Source organism: Hesperophylax consimilis, chromosome 1, assembly GCF_061612785.1.
Source record: "Hesperophylax consimilis isolate HC1 chromosome 1, BYU_Hcon_1.0, whole genome shotgun sequence".
In the NCBI taxonomy this organism is placed as follows: domain Eukaryota; kingdom Metazoa; phylum Arthropoda; class Insecta; order Trichoptera; family Limnephilidae; genus Hesperophylax; species Hesperophylax consimilis.
This window is the reverse complement of record NC_142836.1, coordinates 48,600,210-48,621,618: the sequence shown is the minus strand read 5'-3', so window position 1 is coordinate 48,621,618 and position 21,409 is coordinate 48,600,210. Positions and strand designations below refer to the sequence as shown.

The 21,409-nt window shown below is 31.8% G+C and overlaps 1 protein-coding gene across 3 annotated transcripts in view; it reads left to right on the top strand.

Moving 5' to 3' along the window:
• Positions 1-21,409, top strand: part of Stacl (SH3 and cysteine-rich domain-containing protein) — a 350,766-nt gene that overhangs the window by 299,781 nt on the left and 29,576 nt on the right. For all 3 annotated transcript variants that reach the window (XM_089634833.1, XM_089634823.1, XM_089634843.1), the window contains exons 13-15: positions 13,445-13,596; positions 18,377-18,495; positions 19,861-20,025. In XM_089634833.1, the coding sequence (XP_089490959.1) occupies positions 13,445-13,596; positions 18,377-18,495; positions 19,861-20,025 (436 nt within the window). The remainder of the gene's footprint in view (positions 1-13,444; positions 13,597-18,376; positions 18,496-19,860; positions 20,026-21,409) is intronic.

Here is a 21,409-nt window from a genome sequence, read left to right as displayed (position 1 = left end):
TATTCATAAATCTGGGGATACGCATAAATTAGACAATTACAGACCAATATCCCTTGTTTCAAACCTATCAAAAATATTCAAAAAATGCATCAACTCTAGAGTCATTGAACACTTAGAAAAATATAAAATTCTATCGAAAAACCAATACGGCTTTCGTAAAGATCTAAGCACTGAGGATGCCATATATGAATTGACAAAAAATATTTACACATCTATCGATAAAAAAAAAATGTCTTGCCATATTCCTAGATTTAAGAAAAGCTTTCGACACCGTTAATCATAATTTACTCATTAAAAAAATAACTCGACTGGGCTTCAAAAAAGACACACTAAAACTACTATCAAACTATCTTAAAGACAGAACACAAAAAAACAAAAATTAGGAATAATTATAGTTCAATTATAGTTCAATAAAAAACGGAGTTCCGCAGGGAACTGTGCTTGGCCTGATTTTATTCTTAATTTATATAAATGATTTATGTAATTTTGTCATCCCTGGTAAAATTGTTTCTTACGCCGATGACACGGCAATAATATTGGATGGTAATAATTGGACAGAAACTTTTTCGAAAGCAACTGAATGTATTTCACTTGTTTCAAAATAGTTAAAATACAACAAACTTGTCTTAAACTACAGCAAAACATTTTACTTACCTTTTTACAAAAACATAAAAAACAAACCAAAAGACAACCTTAAAATTAGAATCCATAATACAACTTGCAATCAAGAAATGTGCTTCCTGTGCAACGAACTCGCTAATGTCAAAAATATAAAATATTTAGGAGTATCAATAGATATTAATCTAAATTGGAAATCACATATTAATCAAACCACTTTTAAACTAAGATATCTTACCTACACATTTTATAGACTCAAGGAAATTTTAAACGCTGAAAAATTGAAAATGATCTACTTCTCCCTGGTGCAATCTGCAATCACTTATGGCATAGTAGGATGGGGTGGTGCACCTGATACATTTATTAAGCCCCTACAAATAATTCAAAAACACATAATTAAAGTCATATATAACAAAAATAAAACATTCTCGACCGACCTATTATACAAAGAATCTAAATTATTTAGCATTCGTAAATTATTTATATTGCAAACAATGAAATATTTATTTAAAAACAAAAATAATTTCAAAATAAATGAAAACAGAATGAGCAAAAGAACAAATAATATATTTTACACCCCCCAAACAAATACTAAATTAATGCAGACACATAGCAGTTTCATTGGTCCTCGTACATTTAACCTTCTACCACTACAAACTCAAATGATAAATAAAACAATAGAATATGTTAAGGTGGTAAAATTACGGCTGAATGACGCAGATATTGAAACGCTTTTTATATAAATTTATTGATCCTTCCTACAACTCACTTGCTGAAACTTTATAAACTATTGTACATAATGTTTTCTCTTTACTTTTATAATAACTATAAAAAAAAAAAACTTTTTCTACTTATATATATTATACTTAGGTACTTGAAATATAGTAATGGTTTTATATTACCCACACTCAGGCAGTGCCTTAGTGGGTTTTCATTTCTTGTGTATACAATTTTGGTAATATATATTATGTTATTATTTACTGTCTATTATTATGTATAATATATGTAAAGAAATGAAAATAAATAAAGTAAAAAAAAAAAATAAAAAAAATGGATTTCCACAAATTAAACTTGATAACTATTCTCCGGGTTGTCTCACAAACTCTTCAAATACACTCTAGTGATTTTTGGTATATTCACTTGTTTTATAGAACCTAAAAATATGGGATAAACGGTTCCATGATAAATTAACACAATGACAATTCAACACACCTTTAAAAAGTGATATAAAGTCATTAGAAACGATGAAATTTTTTTTAACCTAACCTAACCTTCAGGTTTTATTAAGGCTTTATTGATAACCAGCCACACCCAGTTAATAAAGTCTTTGTTTCATCACTTTCCATGACTTTATATAACTTTTTTAAGAAGTGATGAATTTTCATTTTGACGATTTATCTGGTTACCATTGATCATATAGGAACAGAGTTACAATTAACATACCCTGATATATAGGAAAATTACTAATTAAATCTGAAACGTTTTTTTGTTTGCATTAATGAATTTGAAAAATGCATTTTTATTCTGAATATAATAATAATTATTATTTCTTTCGGAATGTATGTGTGAGTAGTCCAATGCAATACATTTCATATTTTGAAATAACAAAATAGAAATCAGACAAATAACAAGCAAACTAAATTAGACAAAATAACAATGCATAGATAGGCACATAAAATAAAAACAAAAAATCAAAGTTAGAAAAAATGTAATAAATAAAAAATGCGGAAAAGAAGTGATTAAGCACAAAATTATATGCAAGCAGCCGTAATCCAATTAAAATTAGGTTTTTCAGCCAATGTTGGTTTTATTTCAGTGGCTTTATGCATGCTTGACTTATTAACCAGTGATTTCTGAAATTATTTGGAGTAATTTTTTTATTTTCGGTGACATTTTAGATGTTTTCTTTTGTTCAACTAAAACAAACATAAAATCAGTAGATATTGTTGAGTCCAATCCAAACTATGGTCGGGGAAAAGGATTGGGTGGTTACTCGGCTCACTGACCAGTGACGAATCAGTAGATATTGGACAGTTGAGTGCAATCTAAACTAGGGTCGGGGTAAAGGATTGGGCGATTACTCGGCTCAGTGACCAGTGACGAATGTGAAAGATATTGGACAGTTGAGTCCAATCCAAACTAGGGTCGTAAAAGATTGGGTGATTACTCGGCTCAGTGACCAATGACGAATGTGGAAGAAAAAAATATGTTCGTCTTTGAAAATAAAGTGATAAAAAAACATATAAAAATTTCATCGGAGTCCAACATAGCATTTTTTCTACAAACACTGTCAGAAATCACCGGTTAAAGTAAATCACGTACGTCCATTGATAAACTATATAGATAAAGGAGGTGAGAATCTGGATAAAAAAAAATTATACAAACATAAAATAGGTTTGATAAATTTTTAGGAAGGTCTCATTTCTAATAATATTTAATAAGGTTGAGCATTAGCTAAGTATATTATGTTCTATTAGCTTTAATATTATTTATTTTAGTAAAAGTAGAATATGTATCTACCTTCACTATTCTGTAAACCAGTGTAGAACATTACTCTTAATAATTACGGTAATTTCTCTTTTTTACATAATAGTTTTCCATGGAACTCAATAACTTTCCTCCAAGCCTTAAAAGCCATGATGTCATTTCCCGACTTACTTCGCTGATGGTTTATGGTCTAATAACCGTCGAGAACTTGTTTTATTACTCATTATATGCATACGTCTTTATGCAACTTCTATTTTGATGGCTGTCTTTTCAGATAAGTTTCCTACACACAAGTTTTACAGTAATTTGTTTGTAGGAAACTAAGTTGACTTTACAGATTAGTTTCCTAGAAACAAGTTTTACAATAATGCTAGTATCATACATCTGAAATACAAAACAAGCAGAAATGTTAATTTTTTCTTGCAGTTACTTGCCAAAGCATCTAAAATGTTTGTGTTGTGTTCTAGGTTGTCATCTGTAACGCAACTATTTTCTCAGCGTATTGTCTTTTCTATAATGAACTATGGAGCCTTAAAATATAAAAACTGGCATCCCATCATAAGTAAGGTGATTTGAAACCATATTTGACGGGTATTATATAACATGTTTAGTTTTATCGTGAGTCTGTAACCTCTACCGCTATGTTTGATGTGAGCTTTGCTACTTTAGTAGCTAAAGCCTACAATCCACGGATCGATGGAATTTGTTTGCTTTGAAGCAATACATTAGGCTCAAGTCAAATGGCTATGAAAATATTTCTCTCGTGCCTACTCTACGTGCCTGTGTGGCTAACCCTAACAGCAAAGTGTTTACTGGCAGAGAGTCACTGGCAGGGAGAGGTGCGCTACAGAAGCCGGGAGACGCGCGGTCATTTCTCCTCACAAAGAGTTCATCAGAATCGAAACGTTGCTTTCAATGTCATCAGCCATATTGTATGCCCAGAGACTAGACTCGTGAACGCGTGTAATAGTTTATTATTTATTGTTATTAAGTTTAATTTGTAGAACTCCATTTTATTTTTTTATTTTTTATATATACAATAATATTATTATTGGGTTTATAAAAACAGTTTATTTTTAAACAAGTTCTGCTGTGTAATGCGTGTTCTGCGTGTAACAGTGTTTAAAACTTACCCTCACTAAACGTGAAAAAGGCGAACCACTTGGGGTACCTATGGCAGAGTTGAAAAGTTGCAAATCTTATGCCGGAATCACAAAAAACCGTTTAAAAAACATTTTATTTTTATGCGTGTTTTCCATAGACATTAATTCGGATATCTGGGTCTCGCAATGGTCGGTGTGATGTTAAGTAAGTGAACAACTCCTCTCAAATAACAGGGAGAGGAGATTGGAATGAGATCTGTAATACCAAAGTTCAGGGCAAAGCGTATAGCCACACCACCACTAGGCGTGCGATCGTGACCTATATTCTATGTAATAATTTTAATTTTTTAACTTTAAAGCGTTTAACGTTTAAGCGTTCAAGCGTTTTAAGCGTTTTTTAACATTAGAGCGTTATTAAAATTAGTATTATTTGTTTTTACTTTAAATATATTTATTAAATAATCAATCAATTTACAGAGGATAATGTTGACAAAGATAATTCATGCAATTAGTACAATTAGTTTTCACTGCTTTTGATTTTTTTATGTTCCTCTTCTATAAAAGCTGGCGCTTGTGTTTAGAAGAGTGGTGAATATCAAGATGAAGAATATTTAGTGTTTGTAATTATGTGTATTAAAATTTATAATTAATTACAAAGATAGTTTCATCATTTTGGTGTTTTTATATTGAACTTCTCTTTAATTGCTTTTAGTAGGTGTTTATCGTTTTCTATTGTTATAATATTTTCGGGTAGGCTGTTGAAGTATTTTTTCCCTAGATATATGTAATGATGTTGAGCAAAAGTGGTGTTACATTTTTGTGTTGGAAATATATATTTTACGAGTACGACTTTAAGTTAAAAAGCTGTGATTTTATTTTTCTTTTATTATTTGAGTTATTATGTTTTTTTGGACAAGATCATTAAATTTGAATACCTAAAATTCTTCAAAAATTAGGTGTGTTGGATAATATCTTGGTTTTTTCAATATTATTTTTATAATTAGACGTTGTACAATTTCAACAGGGAGTAGATTTGTTTTGTATGCAGCTCCCCAGCTGATTACAGCGTATTGGAGATTTGATTGTACCAAAGCGTGGTAGACTGAATGAGAGAAAATTTCGAATTTTCAAAAATATATAAATTAATTTTCTTATTTTATTGACGGTTTGATTGATTTGATCTTTCCAGTTTAGGTTTGTGTGTATTATTATTCCTAAGTATTTAACTTTATTTGAAATTTTCAATTTGGAACAGTTTATTGTACAGTTTTTTTTATTATGTTTTTTTTTAAATTGTCATGTATTATTATGTCAAAATTTTGTACAACGTCATTTTCTTTTATTGCAAATGGTATAACGTGAGTTTTTTTCGCTATTTAGAGATAGTAAGTTTATTTCAAACCAGTATTTAAGAGTGTTTATGTCTTCTATTGCTTTTAGTTTTACTAATTTCCATGTATCGTCACTTTCAATGGTGACTGTACCGTCAGAATAAGAGGTTATATTACCATGAAGTGTTAGAAGTGCGAGAAAATATTCCGTTTACGTATAAGATGAATAACATTGAACCAAGTATCGTGCCTTGTGGGATTCCATAATTATATGTATCTTCATCGCTATATACATAGTTTATTTTGACATATTGAGGACGATTATTTAAGTAGCTTTTTATCCAATTTGCTACTTTCTTTTTAATGTTCAGATTATCTAATTTTTCCATAAGTTTTGTGTGGCATATACTGTCGAAAGCTTTTCTCAGATCTATGAAAATACCAGCACATTTTTTGCTCATGTCTAGGCTTTCGTATATGCGTGATGTAAGATTTGCAATTGCATCTTGTGTGCATCGCGCTTTTCAGAATCCGTATAGGTTGTTGTGAAGTATTTTGTTGTTTTCAACAAATTCCATTGAGTTCAACAAATTCAAATTCAATTCAAAAAGCAACAAATTCAGTTGAGTTTAGAATTTTTTCAAATATTTTGCCTATATTTGAAATGAGGGAAATTGGTCGATAATTTGTTACATTTTGGGTATTTCCACTTTTAAATATAGGTGAAATAATTGTTTTCTTATAATTAGACGGAAATATTCCATTTTTGAGACTTATATTAATTAGGTTAGTTAATGGTTTTGTCACATGGTTTTTAATAGATTTGAAAATCTCTACTGTTATATTGTCATAACCTGGAGACGACGTATAGGTACCTAATACGCACGCAGAGCGATGCTTTAATGTGAAAGTAGTTATGTACCTACTATATGATGCCCATTTTTCATTATTTTTCGTCAATTATTATTTTTTTTATATATTTACTTTGATGCTGTACTTCGTTACTATGCTCATTGTGTTATAAAAATAATATTATTTATTTATAAAAATAATTTAATTTAAATACAGTGTGTAATATAATGAATGCATACTTCTTAATGGAAAAGCCCGACGGGCGAAATGAAATGAATAAATTGTTATCTCCTAATGAAATGTCGAATCATGCCTACGATAAATCAAAATAATTAACACTAACCACTACACATAACAATTCTTGTATCACCTCACACACCCAGCAAATGTTATCCTAGTGAGCTGTTCATGATATTCCATTCTTCCAAACCTATCTCACACTCCACATTATAAAATAAACATGCAAATCACCGTCTTTATAAATATAATTATGTAAAATGATTACTGTGTAATGTATATAAAAATTGTAAAAATAACTGTCTCCCATACACTTCCTTAAATTTGGACCACTAATTTTCATGAATTTTCCTCCGCTGAAAGTACCGATAAAATGTCGTCTATTTACGTCCAGTTTTATTGCAAATGTGTGATAAAAGTTTTAGTTTACGCATAGTAAAATTAAGTGAGCGTTCATAACAATAACAGTACATATAATATATTACTGAATAACTTAAAATTCGCGCTTTGCAAATTGGATTGTGCCACTTGTATGTGTTATAATAATTCACAAAAAGGTTAAAATGGACATGAGTAATCCTTACAAAATATCTGACTTCGTTTTTCCACGGGCTGTCAGTTAACATAGTTTTCAGGATGTTGGATATATTTGTTACGTTTGTTTTGAAATAGTTTTCAGGAAATTTAATTTTAAAAATCCAATTTTTATTTTCATTAATGACTATTTGAAAAACATTTAGCATGCGTTACATTTTTTATAATTCTCAAACGAAAAATGTGAAACAAAAATATTCTGTCGCATCTAGGAATTGAACCCCGGACCTCATCCCTGCCGGGGCTTTGCTCTAACCATGTCGACCCTATCAACTTTTTTTTTAAATATATATTTTTACACACTTTACAAATATAAGGCAAAAAAGTCCTGATAAACTGCTTTTTAGCAGTTTGTCTAACGGGTTATTTACATTATAAATCTTATTATAGTGAGTTTACAGTTACACTTTTACAATTATATGTATTAAACAAAAAAAATACAGAAATATAGCAAAAGAAAATTGTGAAAAACATAAATAACAATTCAAAAAGTCTTTGGAATAATATATCATTGTAAGCTAATACAAATTAATTGTTTCAGTAAGCCAAGTCTTCAGTAAGTTCACCAATTGTTTGTTTTGGGCACAGTTTTTAATTTCAGCAGGTAACATATTAAAACAACTGGGAATCATATATTTTAACGTTCTTTGTCCATATATATTTGTATGCTAAGGTACAAAAAGTCCTTCATTAAAGTTAAAATGAGTATTATGATTGTGTTCTAGCCTGTTTATATATAAGGGGTTATTTATGTGCTGAAATATAATTTTGTACCACAGAATTACTCTCACTGAAAGAATTTTGAGACTCTGATAAAAGTATGGAATATTATGCCTTTCTTTGTATACATTTTTTTCAGCTTATAATTTAACAAGTGAATTTTGCACGTATTGAACATGATCGATATTAGTTTTACAGGAAAATCCCCAAGCTGTTATTTTGTCATATTTAACTGTATCATAAAAACTACCTGTATCGACTAAGAACTATCAACATTATCTTCATCCTGATATGTATCTCACCGTATATTTGATAAATATATTTGTAATATGCGACATATGTTGACTTTGTTGCACGTCTGGGATAGATAGATCCTGGGTTCTCTTCCTAGATGAGTGTATTTCTGATTTTCTGTTTCATATTTTTCGTTTGAATTGTTCAATGTTTAAATATTACAATTTGAGGTTTTACTCAACAACTTATTCTACAACAAAAATACGTCAATAGTTATATAAATTAAGTTTTAACAGTATGAAAAAAAATACCGAGGGAACCAATAAATAATTTTTTTTAAAGCTGCAATTTAAAAAAGTCGTAAAACCGTGAATTTTTTACTGTAAATTATCAAGTAAAGCTGTCGCCTCCGGTGGCAGTTGTGGGTACCAGCGGCGGACATCGCGGCTGTAGAACCCCGTGGGGTGGGGGTTACGTGAACGGCTCTGGGACGGGGGGGAATCCGTCCGGGGTTGTAATCACGAGTGAACATAAATCAATGTTGTGGTAGATGATGCGTGCTGATACCACAGAAGAGGTGTCAATCAAGGATGTGTGATGAAACACTTGTTAATGGAAGCTTTATCGCTCATGGGGTCTTGCTGCTCAGAGTCTCGTTTTAATCAAACTTCGTCGCACATGCTTTATTTATGAAAATGGAGTAGAAATCATAACGGAAAGGATTTACATTTTGGAACAGTTTAAATAATTTTTGTTATACTCGTATTCTTAAGAATAATTTAAAGCTTTTATTATCAAATTAGGTAACCATTCATTTCATTACGAGCGACTGGTACCCTATGATCTGATGGCGAAATCTCCATTTGTCAAATATATTTGCCGCCAGAACTATCTCGACTCCCGGCTCGGTCGTACAAAAGAATGTAATCGCAAACTATTTAACAAAATGCCTGACAAAATCACGTAAACGATGTTAGAACTTTTTTTAGTACTCGGTTTGAGGTTTTTGTCCGAATAATTCGGTACGTGCAGTGTTTTCTAAAAGTACAGCTTTTTTGTTTGGGAGGAGGAAATTATTTTATAGTAAAAATATGTATAGACCATTTTGTAGTTCATACTCGTAGGTCCACTAATCATTGACCATGAAATCTCCGGTTTCATATCACATTCCGTTCACCCAGATTCGTACACTTTATAGGTAATATATATATCCACTAATCACTGTCCTTGAAATCTCCAGTTTCATATCTCATTCCGTTCACGTAGATTCTTACATTTTATAGGTAATAGGTCCACTAATCATTGAACATAAAATCTCCCGTTTTGTATCACATTCCGTTCACCCAGATTCTTACATTTTATAGGTAATAGGTCCACTAATCATTGACCATAAAATCTCCCGTTTTGTATCACATTCCGTTCACCCAGATTCTTACATTTTATAGGTAATAGGTCCACTAATCATTGACCATAAAATCTCCCGTTTTGTATCACATTCCGTTCACCCAGATTCTTACATTTTATAGGTAATAGGTCCACTAATCATTGAACATAAAATCTCCCGTTTTGTATCACATTCCGTTCACCCAGATTCTTACATTTTATAGGTAATAGGTCCACTAATCATTGAACATAAAATCTCCCGTTTTGTATCACATTCCGTTCACCCAGATTCTTACATTTTATAGGTAATAGGTCCACTAATCATTGACCATAAAATCTCCCGTTTTGTATCACATTCCGTTCACCCAGATTCTTACATTTTATAGGTAATAGGTCCACTAATCATTGAACATAAAATCTCCCGTTTTGTATCACATTCCGTTCACCCAGATTCTTACATTTTATAGGTAATAGGTCCACTAATCATTGAACATAAAATCTCCCGTTTTGTATCACATTCCGTTCACCCAGATTCTTACATTTTATAGGTAATAGGTCCACTAATCATTGAACATAAAATCTCCCGTTTTGTATCACATTCCGTTCACCCAGATTCTTACATTTTATAGGTAATAGGTCCACTAATCATTGAACATAAAATATCCCGTTTTGTATCACATTCCGTTCACCCAGATTCTTACATTTTATAGGTAATAGGTCCACTAATCATTGACCATAAAATCTCCCGTTTTGTATCACATTCCGTTCACCCAGATTCTTACATTTTATAGGTAATAGGTCCACTAATCATTGAACATAAAATCTCCCGTTTTGTATCACATTCCGTTCACCCAGATTCTTACATTTTATAGGTAATAGGTCCACTAATCATTGACCATAAAATCTCCCGTTTTGTATCACATTCCGTTCACCCAGATTCGTACTTTTTTGCTCTTCTTAGAATAAACCTTTTACATTGAATTGGATCAGCTTGATGCACACTCTAATCAAGATAATGTCTATTCATCAGGTAGGGACAGTGTTCAATTTGTGAACTTACTTACTTTTCTTACGAAATTCAGTATTTAATGTTGCACTTGTGTATAGAAACATATTTTTTATTAAAAATTGTATTATGATTGAGTACTTTCAATATCTTTGTCTAGTTTTCGACACCTGCCTGAAGATAAGATTGGTTTTCTGTCTGTTTTTTAAGGAGATTGATGGTTCTATGTGCTCGTTCCGTGCCTACATTTTTCATTGTCAGCTATCAAATTTTGCAAAACGATCCAAACAATTGTTTAAACTATAACCAGATACCATTCTTTAATATTTTATCTTGTGATATGAAGTTACTAAATCAGAGAATTTTGTATGAAAATTTATTACTTATATGTTATTACAAATTTTTTATATTTTTTTCTTATAATTTTCTATATTTCTATTTTTAAAGACAAGGTGAATAGTTAGTATCCGGCTTGGCCCGAGCTGCGGCCATTTTATATTTTTGTTTAAATTAGATAATCTAACTTTTGAACCACCATATATTTTTGCCTACCGGTCGGCGATTATAAAAAAAATATATATTATTTTTCCTTTAATTTGCAGACGTGATTTATTGGCAACATTATTGTCATGCAACTAATTTCAAAGGGATAAAACGTTTCTGCTGAGCGGACGCATTTTTCTTAGGGGCTAATGGTGTCATAACTATTGAAGATTTCACGACACTAAATTTTATGCAATTTTCCAACGGTTTGATATCGTGAAATTAATTCCCATGTGCAAGAAAGTAGTTTCGTCATGTAAATGCGTCTAGAGTTTTAAATTTCTTCTGAGCTTTCTACACGTAGGCTAGCAACCACCGTTTTGCTATTAAATTATCATCAAATGAAACTTGTTTCAATTACGAAGCGAAGCTTTAAAGTTTCACTTTAATAATTTAAAGTATATTAAATTTTATCCTCCCACTGGATTTACGAAGGCTTGATTCCAGTTAGGTTTATCACCGCAGATAGCCCTCGACAAACCGTGTTAGTGAGATTTAAAGTAAGTGTAGCCGTGACGTCGGGCCGTGAATATAAATGAGTATCTGTTAACTACCAACTACCAGCTATAAGCAGCCAGCTCCACTGCAATGGAAAGCGTTCGCTGTAATTTGCAAACCAAGAATAAATTTTCTTTAATGGTATTTCGCCTTCGCTGGCGAGCCGTGGATATCTGTTAATTTATTTCAATTCTGTGGGCCCACTATCATTAAAAACACGCAAAAGCACTGTAGCAAAAATCCTCGGTTACAAGTGCTACAAATTTATGAATAAATAGAACAATTCAACGCCAACTAAATATGCTAAATGTGTGGCAACGTTTAGTCTGCAATGCCCAGTATTTATGTAGAAGTTAAAGATTACTAATAGGTATAATATTAATTATTGAAAAATAAAGCTGTCAAAATTTAGTTTGCAAGATAATGTTGTTAATTCTAATATGATATCGATAAAATGACGTATTATAATTTGGTCCCAATGGTTTTCAGATTACCGGTAAGACAAAGATCCTATCGTATACTCCAAACATTTCCATTTGAGACTGTTACGTTTTTATTAATTATTGAAAAATAAAGCTGTCAAAACTAAGGGAAATTTAGTCGCAAGATAATGTTGTTAATTCTAATATGATATCGATAAAATGACTTATTATAATTAGGTCCCAATGGTTTTCAGATTACCGGTAAAACAAAGATCCTATCGTATACTCCAAACATTTCCATTTGAGACTGTTACGTTTTTATTTTTCTAAATCTTATTCTGTTTCATATTTCGTTTAGATTTATTAGTGTAAAATTTTACCCGATCATAATATAACATATCACGACACCCAACGAGAATGTTTAAAAGAGTTTGTATTAGTAGTTCTGTTCATGGCACCCTACGCGAATGTTTAAAAGAGTTTGTATTAGTAGTTCTGTTCATAGCACCCTACGAAAAATTTTAACGATTTTAACAAATTTATCGGGAACACTAAATATAAATTATAAGGATTTTTTAATATAAATATAAAAGAAGTTAGAAGTCTGGCAACTTTTCGAGGGTTGTGTCTCAAAGTTGTGAAAAAAATTTTTGTACATAGGTTGTAATTCTAGATATAAGATGTTAATTCACTTATTATTTTTATGCCATCTGCACTTTTAAAACTGATTTTGATTTTTTCCCTTCTTATATATTGTAAATTTAAATGGAAAATTAAATGTAGCATGTTGTTTAAACATTTAAATATATTATGTTGTTTAAACATTTAAAAACTTCTGTTGTCACTGTATTATGCAGTAAATCTTGTGAACTATATATCAGGTAAAAGCCTATAAATCTAAATAACATTTTTTTTTAAATAATTCCATTCCTTACATCTATTTTAAAAAGAAAATATAAAATTTCTTATATATTTTTAAGTAAAAATACAACGTAGTAGGTACCTTCGTAGTATATGCTACGCACACGCAAGAGTAGGCAACTGCTGCTTTTAGTTCATTTCATTATTTCAGTTTCTGTGAAAAAAAACATTTTGTGGACCTAAGGTGTGATAAAACGTATTTGTGAATTACAAGTTCAAGGTTATTTCACAACAGTACCTATTTTAAAATAAATTGGTTAATTTAATGGCGAAATCATTTTTACAATTGTATGAATATTATTTTCCGAACATTGTTCAGATTTTATCAAAAATTAATTAAATAATATTTGTTGTAGCAAATTGGTTTAGAAATCTGTGAAAATTTTAGATTGTCTATCAATACAACCTTTCAATTTTGACGGAATAAACCAATTGCCGCCACTTGACATTTGGGATTTGAATTATTAATATAAATACATATTTTTTTTATTGCAGAAAGAATTATTCGCCGCTAAAGCCGACGCCGGAACCGTAGATCGAAAACTGTCATCATCTTCCGCCGGAAGCATGAAGAGCAAATGGTTGAAAGCCTTTAAAAGCCTCAAACCGGCCCCCGCACCCCCACAGCCTGCGCCCCTCGTTGACAAGTCAGTATGCGTTTATTCCACATTACTTCACACCACCTACCCACACACCTGCAAAAGGTATATTCATGGATATAAATGCTTAACATATGGCTCAATTATATTAAATATTCACTAACACCATCAAGAATAACAAATAATACCGAACGTTATGAATATCAAAAAACATGATTTGGATAAATAAAGAAGCTTTTCCTGTTGTTTCGCTTTAATAGAATTAAAAAAATGTATTTCATTTATGTAAAATATAAGCGTTTACTATTAAATATTTTTTTTAATAACATAAATATCTATTATTTATTTATAATTGCATATAAGAAACAACTTTATAAAAATACAGATTTTTTCATTGCTATGGTTAGCTAGTTATTTATTTACCTGTGACTAACCTTTTTCTGTATTATAAAATAATTCTCGAAAAAAAATAAAATTAAAAAAAACACTTTGGCGCTCTGACCAATTTTAGACTCTTCCAATTGATTTTTATGCCAATTACTTATATTCGTTACAATATAAGAACAACATATTTTATTTTTATCGCACAAAGAAACTATTGGTTTTGATAGTATATTATTGGCTCTACACTATAAAGGTTATTTATTTATTTAAATTAAAATGACGCCACAAAATGAATTTGCAATTATTGAAAAGGGTTGTGTATTCCTCTTAAGGGACGAAAATCTTCATATATCTGTCATATTATTCTATGAAATTAAATTGTTTGTTTTATATTTTATACTAAAAACAATCCTATTAACATGTTATTTTATTCCTAGTGTGTATGTATTTTTTGATTTTGTGCTGCAATGATTAGCGTAAAATACGAAAGATGAAAAAAATTTAAACAAATCAAATAAAACATTTTACGATGGTGAGTTAGCGTGACCGCTAGACTCTGATTTATGAGTCGAAATGGCGTCAGTGCTTTCTGCGAAGTAAATTAAATCACCACCGAGTTTTGCGAAAACATTCCAACACCAGGCAGTGTAAACATCCCTTCGTAGCTCATATAATTTCAATGAAGCATTTGAGATAACCATCGATCGACACGGATCAAGTCATTTTATCCTAAATCTGATGTCATTTGTGACACTTTCTTTTACTATTGAATTCTTAATAATTCTACCAAAAATGTATAACGTTTTGGTCAGCTATCGATCCGTTAGTCATGTAGGTTCTTACTTAACCAAGGTTCATTCATCATTTGATAATGGAATATTCTTACCAAACCACATTTTAAAAAGTACGAATCCGGTTCGGGTGGCTCGGATGGCTCGGATGGATCGGATGTCTCTGATGGCTCGGATGGCTCGGATGACCAATAAACGGTTCGAGCCCGTGATGGTGTTTATACAATGGTTTATTTAGCAAAGGCAAGTCAACAATTATTGGCTATGCAAATAGTTTCGGTGAGCAAATATAAATTATGGCCTCCAGGAACGAATCTCTGCAATTATATTGATGTTGGTGAAGAGAGGAACAGAGGTGACATTGAGTTATTTAAAAAAAATTGTGATTGTATAAAAAACATATATTTTTTCTATTTTTTTTAACTTTTTATTACATACCTGTGAGTAATAATTATTAATTGTTACATTAAATTCTTATAATGTACTAAAGAACCGGGAAAAATCATGCGATATTATAATTGGAGATGAATTGAATATTAGCTAAAAAGCGCAGACCCTTGAAAAATCACGAAATTCAACTATACTTGTGAAGAAATTTTTAAACAAATTACACATTTTAAATATTAAGAGTATTATTTAAACAATTTTTCGGAAAAAAGGAATAGGAATCTGGTAGAAAATATTAAATACTAGGTACGTAAATTCGAGTTCTAGATTTATTATATTCATTTGTAGGTGTTACGCCTTGTTGCGCTAGCTTATCTTATGTAGTCGATGTTTCGGACAGCATACATCATCAGGGCAGATCTGCCATCGATTACACATCTGCCCTGATGGACACTGTAAAGCTATCCGAAACTTTGGCTAAAGAAAGAGAGAGCACAACACGGTCATTAAACGGTCGTGAAAATCGTGAGATCATATCCGACTAGTTCTAGAGTTCATCGAACCAGACTTACAGACACGCCCAACCAAAATTAGTATTTTGACATTCTTTTGTGGAAATAAATTCATTTTCAATTTCAAGGGGTGAAGGTTACAATTTATATGATTCAGAATAAGATTTTTTCATTGTTTACATAAAAGCAGGTGAGTTAATACGAAATATGAATAATAATCTTGTAAAGATATCGTATGTTAAGTATTCAATTAGAACCGTTAGCTTAGATTGTGGGCCCTCTTTCATCAAAAGGGGTGAAGGCCATTCCCAGAAGCGAAAGGGTCTCTTTATTCAGCGCGGGAACAAAACTTACAAACACCACCATAATACATCTGACACCCTTCAGTCGACGCACACTGCAAAGCTTCTCTCGTCCAACACTCCGAGAGCTACCCAGACGTTTGTGTTCCCAAGGTCAAGCGGGGTCATAAATCGCCTTCGCATTTATTTGCCCAAATCAGTCAGTATTGAGCTCAAGCCCCCTTTTGTTCTTTGTGGAATACAACTCAGTATTCCGCTTTGATAAACAAACAGGCTTCTACTCGTATATTTAATCGTTAAGGTAGCCGGCTGGCTTTGTATCATTATTATTTCTCAGTTTTGATCGCAGTAGATTTGATATCAGAATGCCACCGTCACTTTAATTTTTTCTCAGGATCATTATTCATTATACACACGGTGTCCGGAAACTCGTGGTACAAGCTAGAAATTGGTGAATCTAAATCACGTTTGAGTCGATTTGGTGATACGACTTTTTTATTTGGGCTTTAGTTTTCGAGTAAATCGTGTCCGAAGTTTGAAATTAATAGGTACAATTTTAAAAAAATTGATCGCCAGGGGGTTATGTCTTTTCAAATGCTTCGAAACGAAAAGTTCCAAAAGTGTGTTTAACCCTTTTGCTGTGGGAGAATAATTGAAAAAAATTAATAATTAATCAAAATGCTCAGTCGGAAAAGAAAAGTTTTTGTTTTGGTTCTCCATGTAATTCATCATTTTCTGGCTTGTACTACGAGTTTCCGGAGACCGTGTATTATTATGTTTGTATGTCTTTTAATTAGGGAAATTTTTTATTGTAATATTTTTTTAATCTGAATAAAGTTCACAAAATCAATAATTCCTCAATCATTTTTATTGATTTTTATGTGAACAGTTTTCAGACCTTTGTTATGTTTTTTGTATCTGCTAAGCAAACGAGATCAAAAATATTTCATTTTTCTTTTTTTTCTGTTTCAAACTTTACCATTCGTAGAAAAAATCAAATGTACCACGCTGTGTCAACGATCATTGCAATGAGGTAATATAATAATGGAAATTGAAAGCACGCACCCCTAGTCATTTTAAACATTTTTATTTGCCACCCTTGAGAGATATCTGATTGCATTATTAAGACCGGCGATGTCCTCCTTTGAAATATATAAACTTATTATTTGTTGACACCTTCGAGTTGTGAGCTTTGTGAGGGAAGGTGAGTGCTTTTGCTTTGGGATGCCACTACTTTTATTTTATTGTTTTGCGAAACATTAGCTGCTTATTGCCAATGACATCACAAACCTAAAGACGCGTTATTGTCTCACTAAATTAACCAAATATGTGGCAAGTAACAAACAGACTTTGTTTCCAATGACTTATTTTCGAACTTAAACTTTAGTTATGTATATGACAATAATAGAAATCCAAAGAACAAAAGAGATACATCGTTTACATACTTCAAAATTTGAATCGAATTTGGTCGCATATCATATTTTACGTCGAGGTGGTTGAAATGAACGCCGTATGAGATGACCCAGTGCCAATAGGATTCCTTATTATAATTATATGTTGTTATGTTCGCGGTTTCACTTTTACGCGTTATTTGCGTGTAGATATATACAGATGGATTGTTATTCCTTGACTTTATTTATGCAATTTGATTAAGAGAGGTAAAGAGATAGCACACGACAGTTTCGTACTAAATCAAAATGACGGCAGCTGTCATATCTTTTGCTTGCCACATTGAGATCTCTGCAACGTGTCTATAAGTTGTGTAATGTCATTGCTTCTTGCACATTATACCCATTATCCGTTTCAAACTTTAAACCGTTATTCTCCCACACTTTGGCAATATCCATCCACACGCGGGGGGTAAGTATCAACTTGTTGTTTAGTTGTTGCTTCATTAATGTGTACCGGAGTTGTGAATTATGATTTTGTAGCTTTCCTTTTAAGAAAACCTTTATTATGAGTAAGTTTGATCTAGTAAGAACTGTTGACATACCTACATTCATTTCGTAGGGTGTTTTCTCTATCCTAGCCGTTTGTTGTCACAACTATGAAAACATCGGACTCTATTCGGGGTAGTATTTTCCTCTTTCATCAAGTAGAAATAATTTCCACGTGCCAGTAGTAGGTCTATGATCTAAAATACATATGAATAATAAACCGATTTAAATTTGACACCTTTTACATTCTAGAGATCAGATTTGATCTATGTGTAGTTTATATCGAATTAATTGTTTGAATTTTTTACATGAATGACCATGACCATAAATATATCAACAGAAGGTAGCTACAAACATTTTTATTTTTAATTATAATAATGATGCCTTTCCACAACTATTAAAGTTTTTTTAAAACAAAATAATACAAAACCCATAATTAAGATTTTCCAAGTGAATTAAATAATTTAGACCCTCACATCGCATTAAAAATCTAATGCCCATTTAAATTTATCCAGGAAAAATGGCAACTCCAGAGAAATGTCTCGCTCGGCGGGAGACTCGGAGTCACACAACTTTCTGGAATACACTTACAAAAAGATCACCCCCTGCGACGTCTGTTCCCAGGTTCTTAGAGGTACGTAAACTGTCATAATATATTTATGCTAATTTTTCATCTCTCTTTGACAAGTCTTTTGAATTGTTTTTGGGAGCTAGAAAATACGTCTATGTTGTAAAGCTTCTCATCAGGTTACACGTAAGTCAGTCAAATCAATAAAATCAGATAATTTTACGAGCGCTTATTAAAAGCAAACCTTTCTTTGTGGGTAACAAGGGAATCTAATACATAGTATCAGTTAATTTTAGGAGCGTTTATTAAAAGCAAACCTTTCTTTGTGGATAACAAAAAAATCTAATACATATTATCAGTTAATTTTAGGAGCGTTTATTAAAAGCAAATTTTTCTTTATGGGTAACAAGGGAATCTAATACATAATATCAGTCAATTTTAGGATCGTTTATTAAAAACAAACCTTTCTTTGAAGGTAACAAGGGAATCTAATATAGTATCAGATAATTTAGAAATAAGTTTTTGATTAATATGTAAACTCTTTGATCTGAACATTTAGTAGAGTTTACATTCCATTGAAGTATTCGATTTCTATGAAATGCAATTATATTTTGTTTATATATAACATATTATAGAAGTTACACTTTGTGTGACCTTTTGGTTTTGACAAAGTTTTGGGAAAGGATAATTCCTACCCATTAATATTATGCTATTAACCTTTTTGTGAAGCTAATTTATGTAATATACGGACTGTCTGAAGTACCCGGCCTTGCCCCAGTTTTCCGTTTTTTTTTTAAATCAGTTGTATATAGTTATTTTATTTTCTTCTCTTATTGTTAAAGTAGTATCAAAATTAAAGTAGTAAGGGGTGGGAAAATTCGATAGGTTGGTTTTTCGAATTCTCGTGTAATCATTGACCTTTAACTTGTTTTGAAGGTCAATTGTTATCTAACTGACACAAAATGTGTCTATTAACTATGTCCCACTTTTCTGTATACATACCTAGGTTAGATTAGGTTAAGTATATTGTTTGTATGTTACTTTTTCTTCACTTATCTACCACGAGTTATCTGTGGAATATTCTCTCAGTATCGCCCTGGTGCAAGTCCAGCATGCAAAATTGAAAAGTTACTTGAAATGGCTTAAGCCTTGTTTGATGACCAGATCTGAATAGCCAGGTGCTCTTCCACCTTCCTCTTCCTCGTTTCCTTCCCCTCACTTCTGCCTTCAACCTCACAACATACCCCAATTGGGAATCCCATAATCTCACAGGCTACAGATGACTGGGAACAGTTGAAACACAAAGTTAAATTAAACAGTCAAAGAGTGAAATAAAGTGAATGTAATGAATAGTGCTTCCCTTGAATGTTGTTAGTTGGTAGTTGTGCGGGCGTTGTGTGGCAGGTAACATATATCAGTAAACGTGTCCAGGTCACACGCGCCAGGGCCTGCGCTGCCGGCTGTGCAAGATGAACGTGCACGCGGATTGCATGGGCGGCACGGGCCGCTGCCAGACCAAGGCGCGCCTGCTGCGGCGCCAGAAGAGCACCTCGGAGATAGAGGCGCGCGGGGTCGACCAGAGCGCCGAGGAAGAGAGTGAGTCCTAAGTGTCAAAGCACGGTAGAACACCAACTAACTACTCTATATCGTACTAATAATGCCATTATCCCTTTTTCGCATTCATTAAATGTTACTTCGAAATTGAAGGGCTCGGGGTAAAATAGTTTTTAACCACACCAAGGCCCGGTTGTTTCGCAGAAATTCAAATGTAATATTGTCATCAAATGGTTATTTAACGCCATTTTATTTGTTCAAAAGCTGAAATGCAATGAGAATGGCATTTAACTTCAATTGCCAAAAAAACAGAAATGGCGCTGAATGGCCATTTGTTGACTGACTCTGTCACGTGTGAATTTCTGCAGAACAACTGGGCCAAGCTATTCCTTTTCAAAAAATCAAATACAGCATCTTACTATTTAGTATTTTATCTTTTCCATGAAGGCCAAAATTCTCGGGTTAAGAATAAAACAGAACGTATTTTTACGATCTTGGAAAAGTTTTGAAAAAAGTTACACCATGTTTCTAACCAACGTCAATTTCACATTAAAATCAGAACTTAAAAAATATATATCTTTTAACATGGGGAGTGGTGATTTTTTACTTTTCCTATTAATATGAGAGCCAAATTTAAAATTTAGAAAAAAATGGTTAAAAAATATGTAATAGAAATGTAGGATTTCAAATTTCAACTGGAGGCGCTATCCATATCAGGTTTTTAAAAGAAAATATTGATTCATTTTCGGTTTCGTCAATTGTATTTTTATAACCTATATGGCGTAGGTACTCAAGTCACTATTAATATGAGGGTTGACACTATCTAACCCCGAGTTCTTAAACCTATCCAAACGTTTTAATGGTAATATTTCCATTTCCATTAAACTTGTAAATTTGTTATTAATCATCAATCAACATTATATTTTCATAAGCGATAGCCATCACTTCGATGAGGCACCTCCTAGATGCCCTATCCGTCGTTTCTTTGGTGGCTGATTATCATACTAAATAGGCCTTAAAATGGAATTATTTTATTAGATTTCCAACACATGTTTCATTTAAAAATATGTCATGATCATTTACTTGTAATATTTATTTAAAAAATTATTCTTATTTTCGAGTTAGGATGTAAATTGTGTATCATCTTTTTCCCATCTTACACCCCATATTATTTATTTTTTTCTCCCTCAGAACTTTTAATTCCTTCTGAAGCTCTTTATTTTACAAAACTTAACTCCTTTTTTTACTGATAACAAAAAGCTTACTAATTTGATTTTATAACACCTCGCATAACTAAAATGTTGCTTTCATTTTAATAAACATACATATTTTCGAGGAGCTAAAATTATTTAACTAATCAATTATCTTGATTAAATCGGATTTAAATATGACGATTTTCTCTACTGATAACTGATAGACTCTTTGG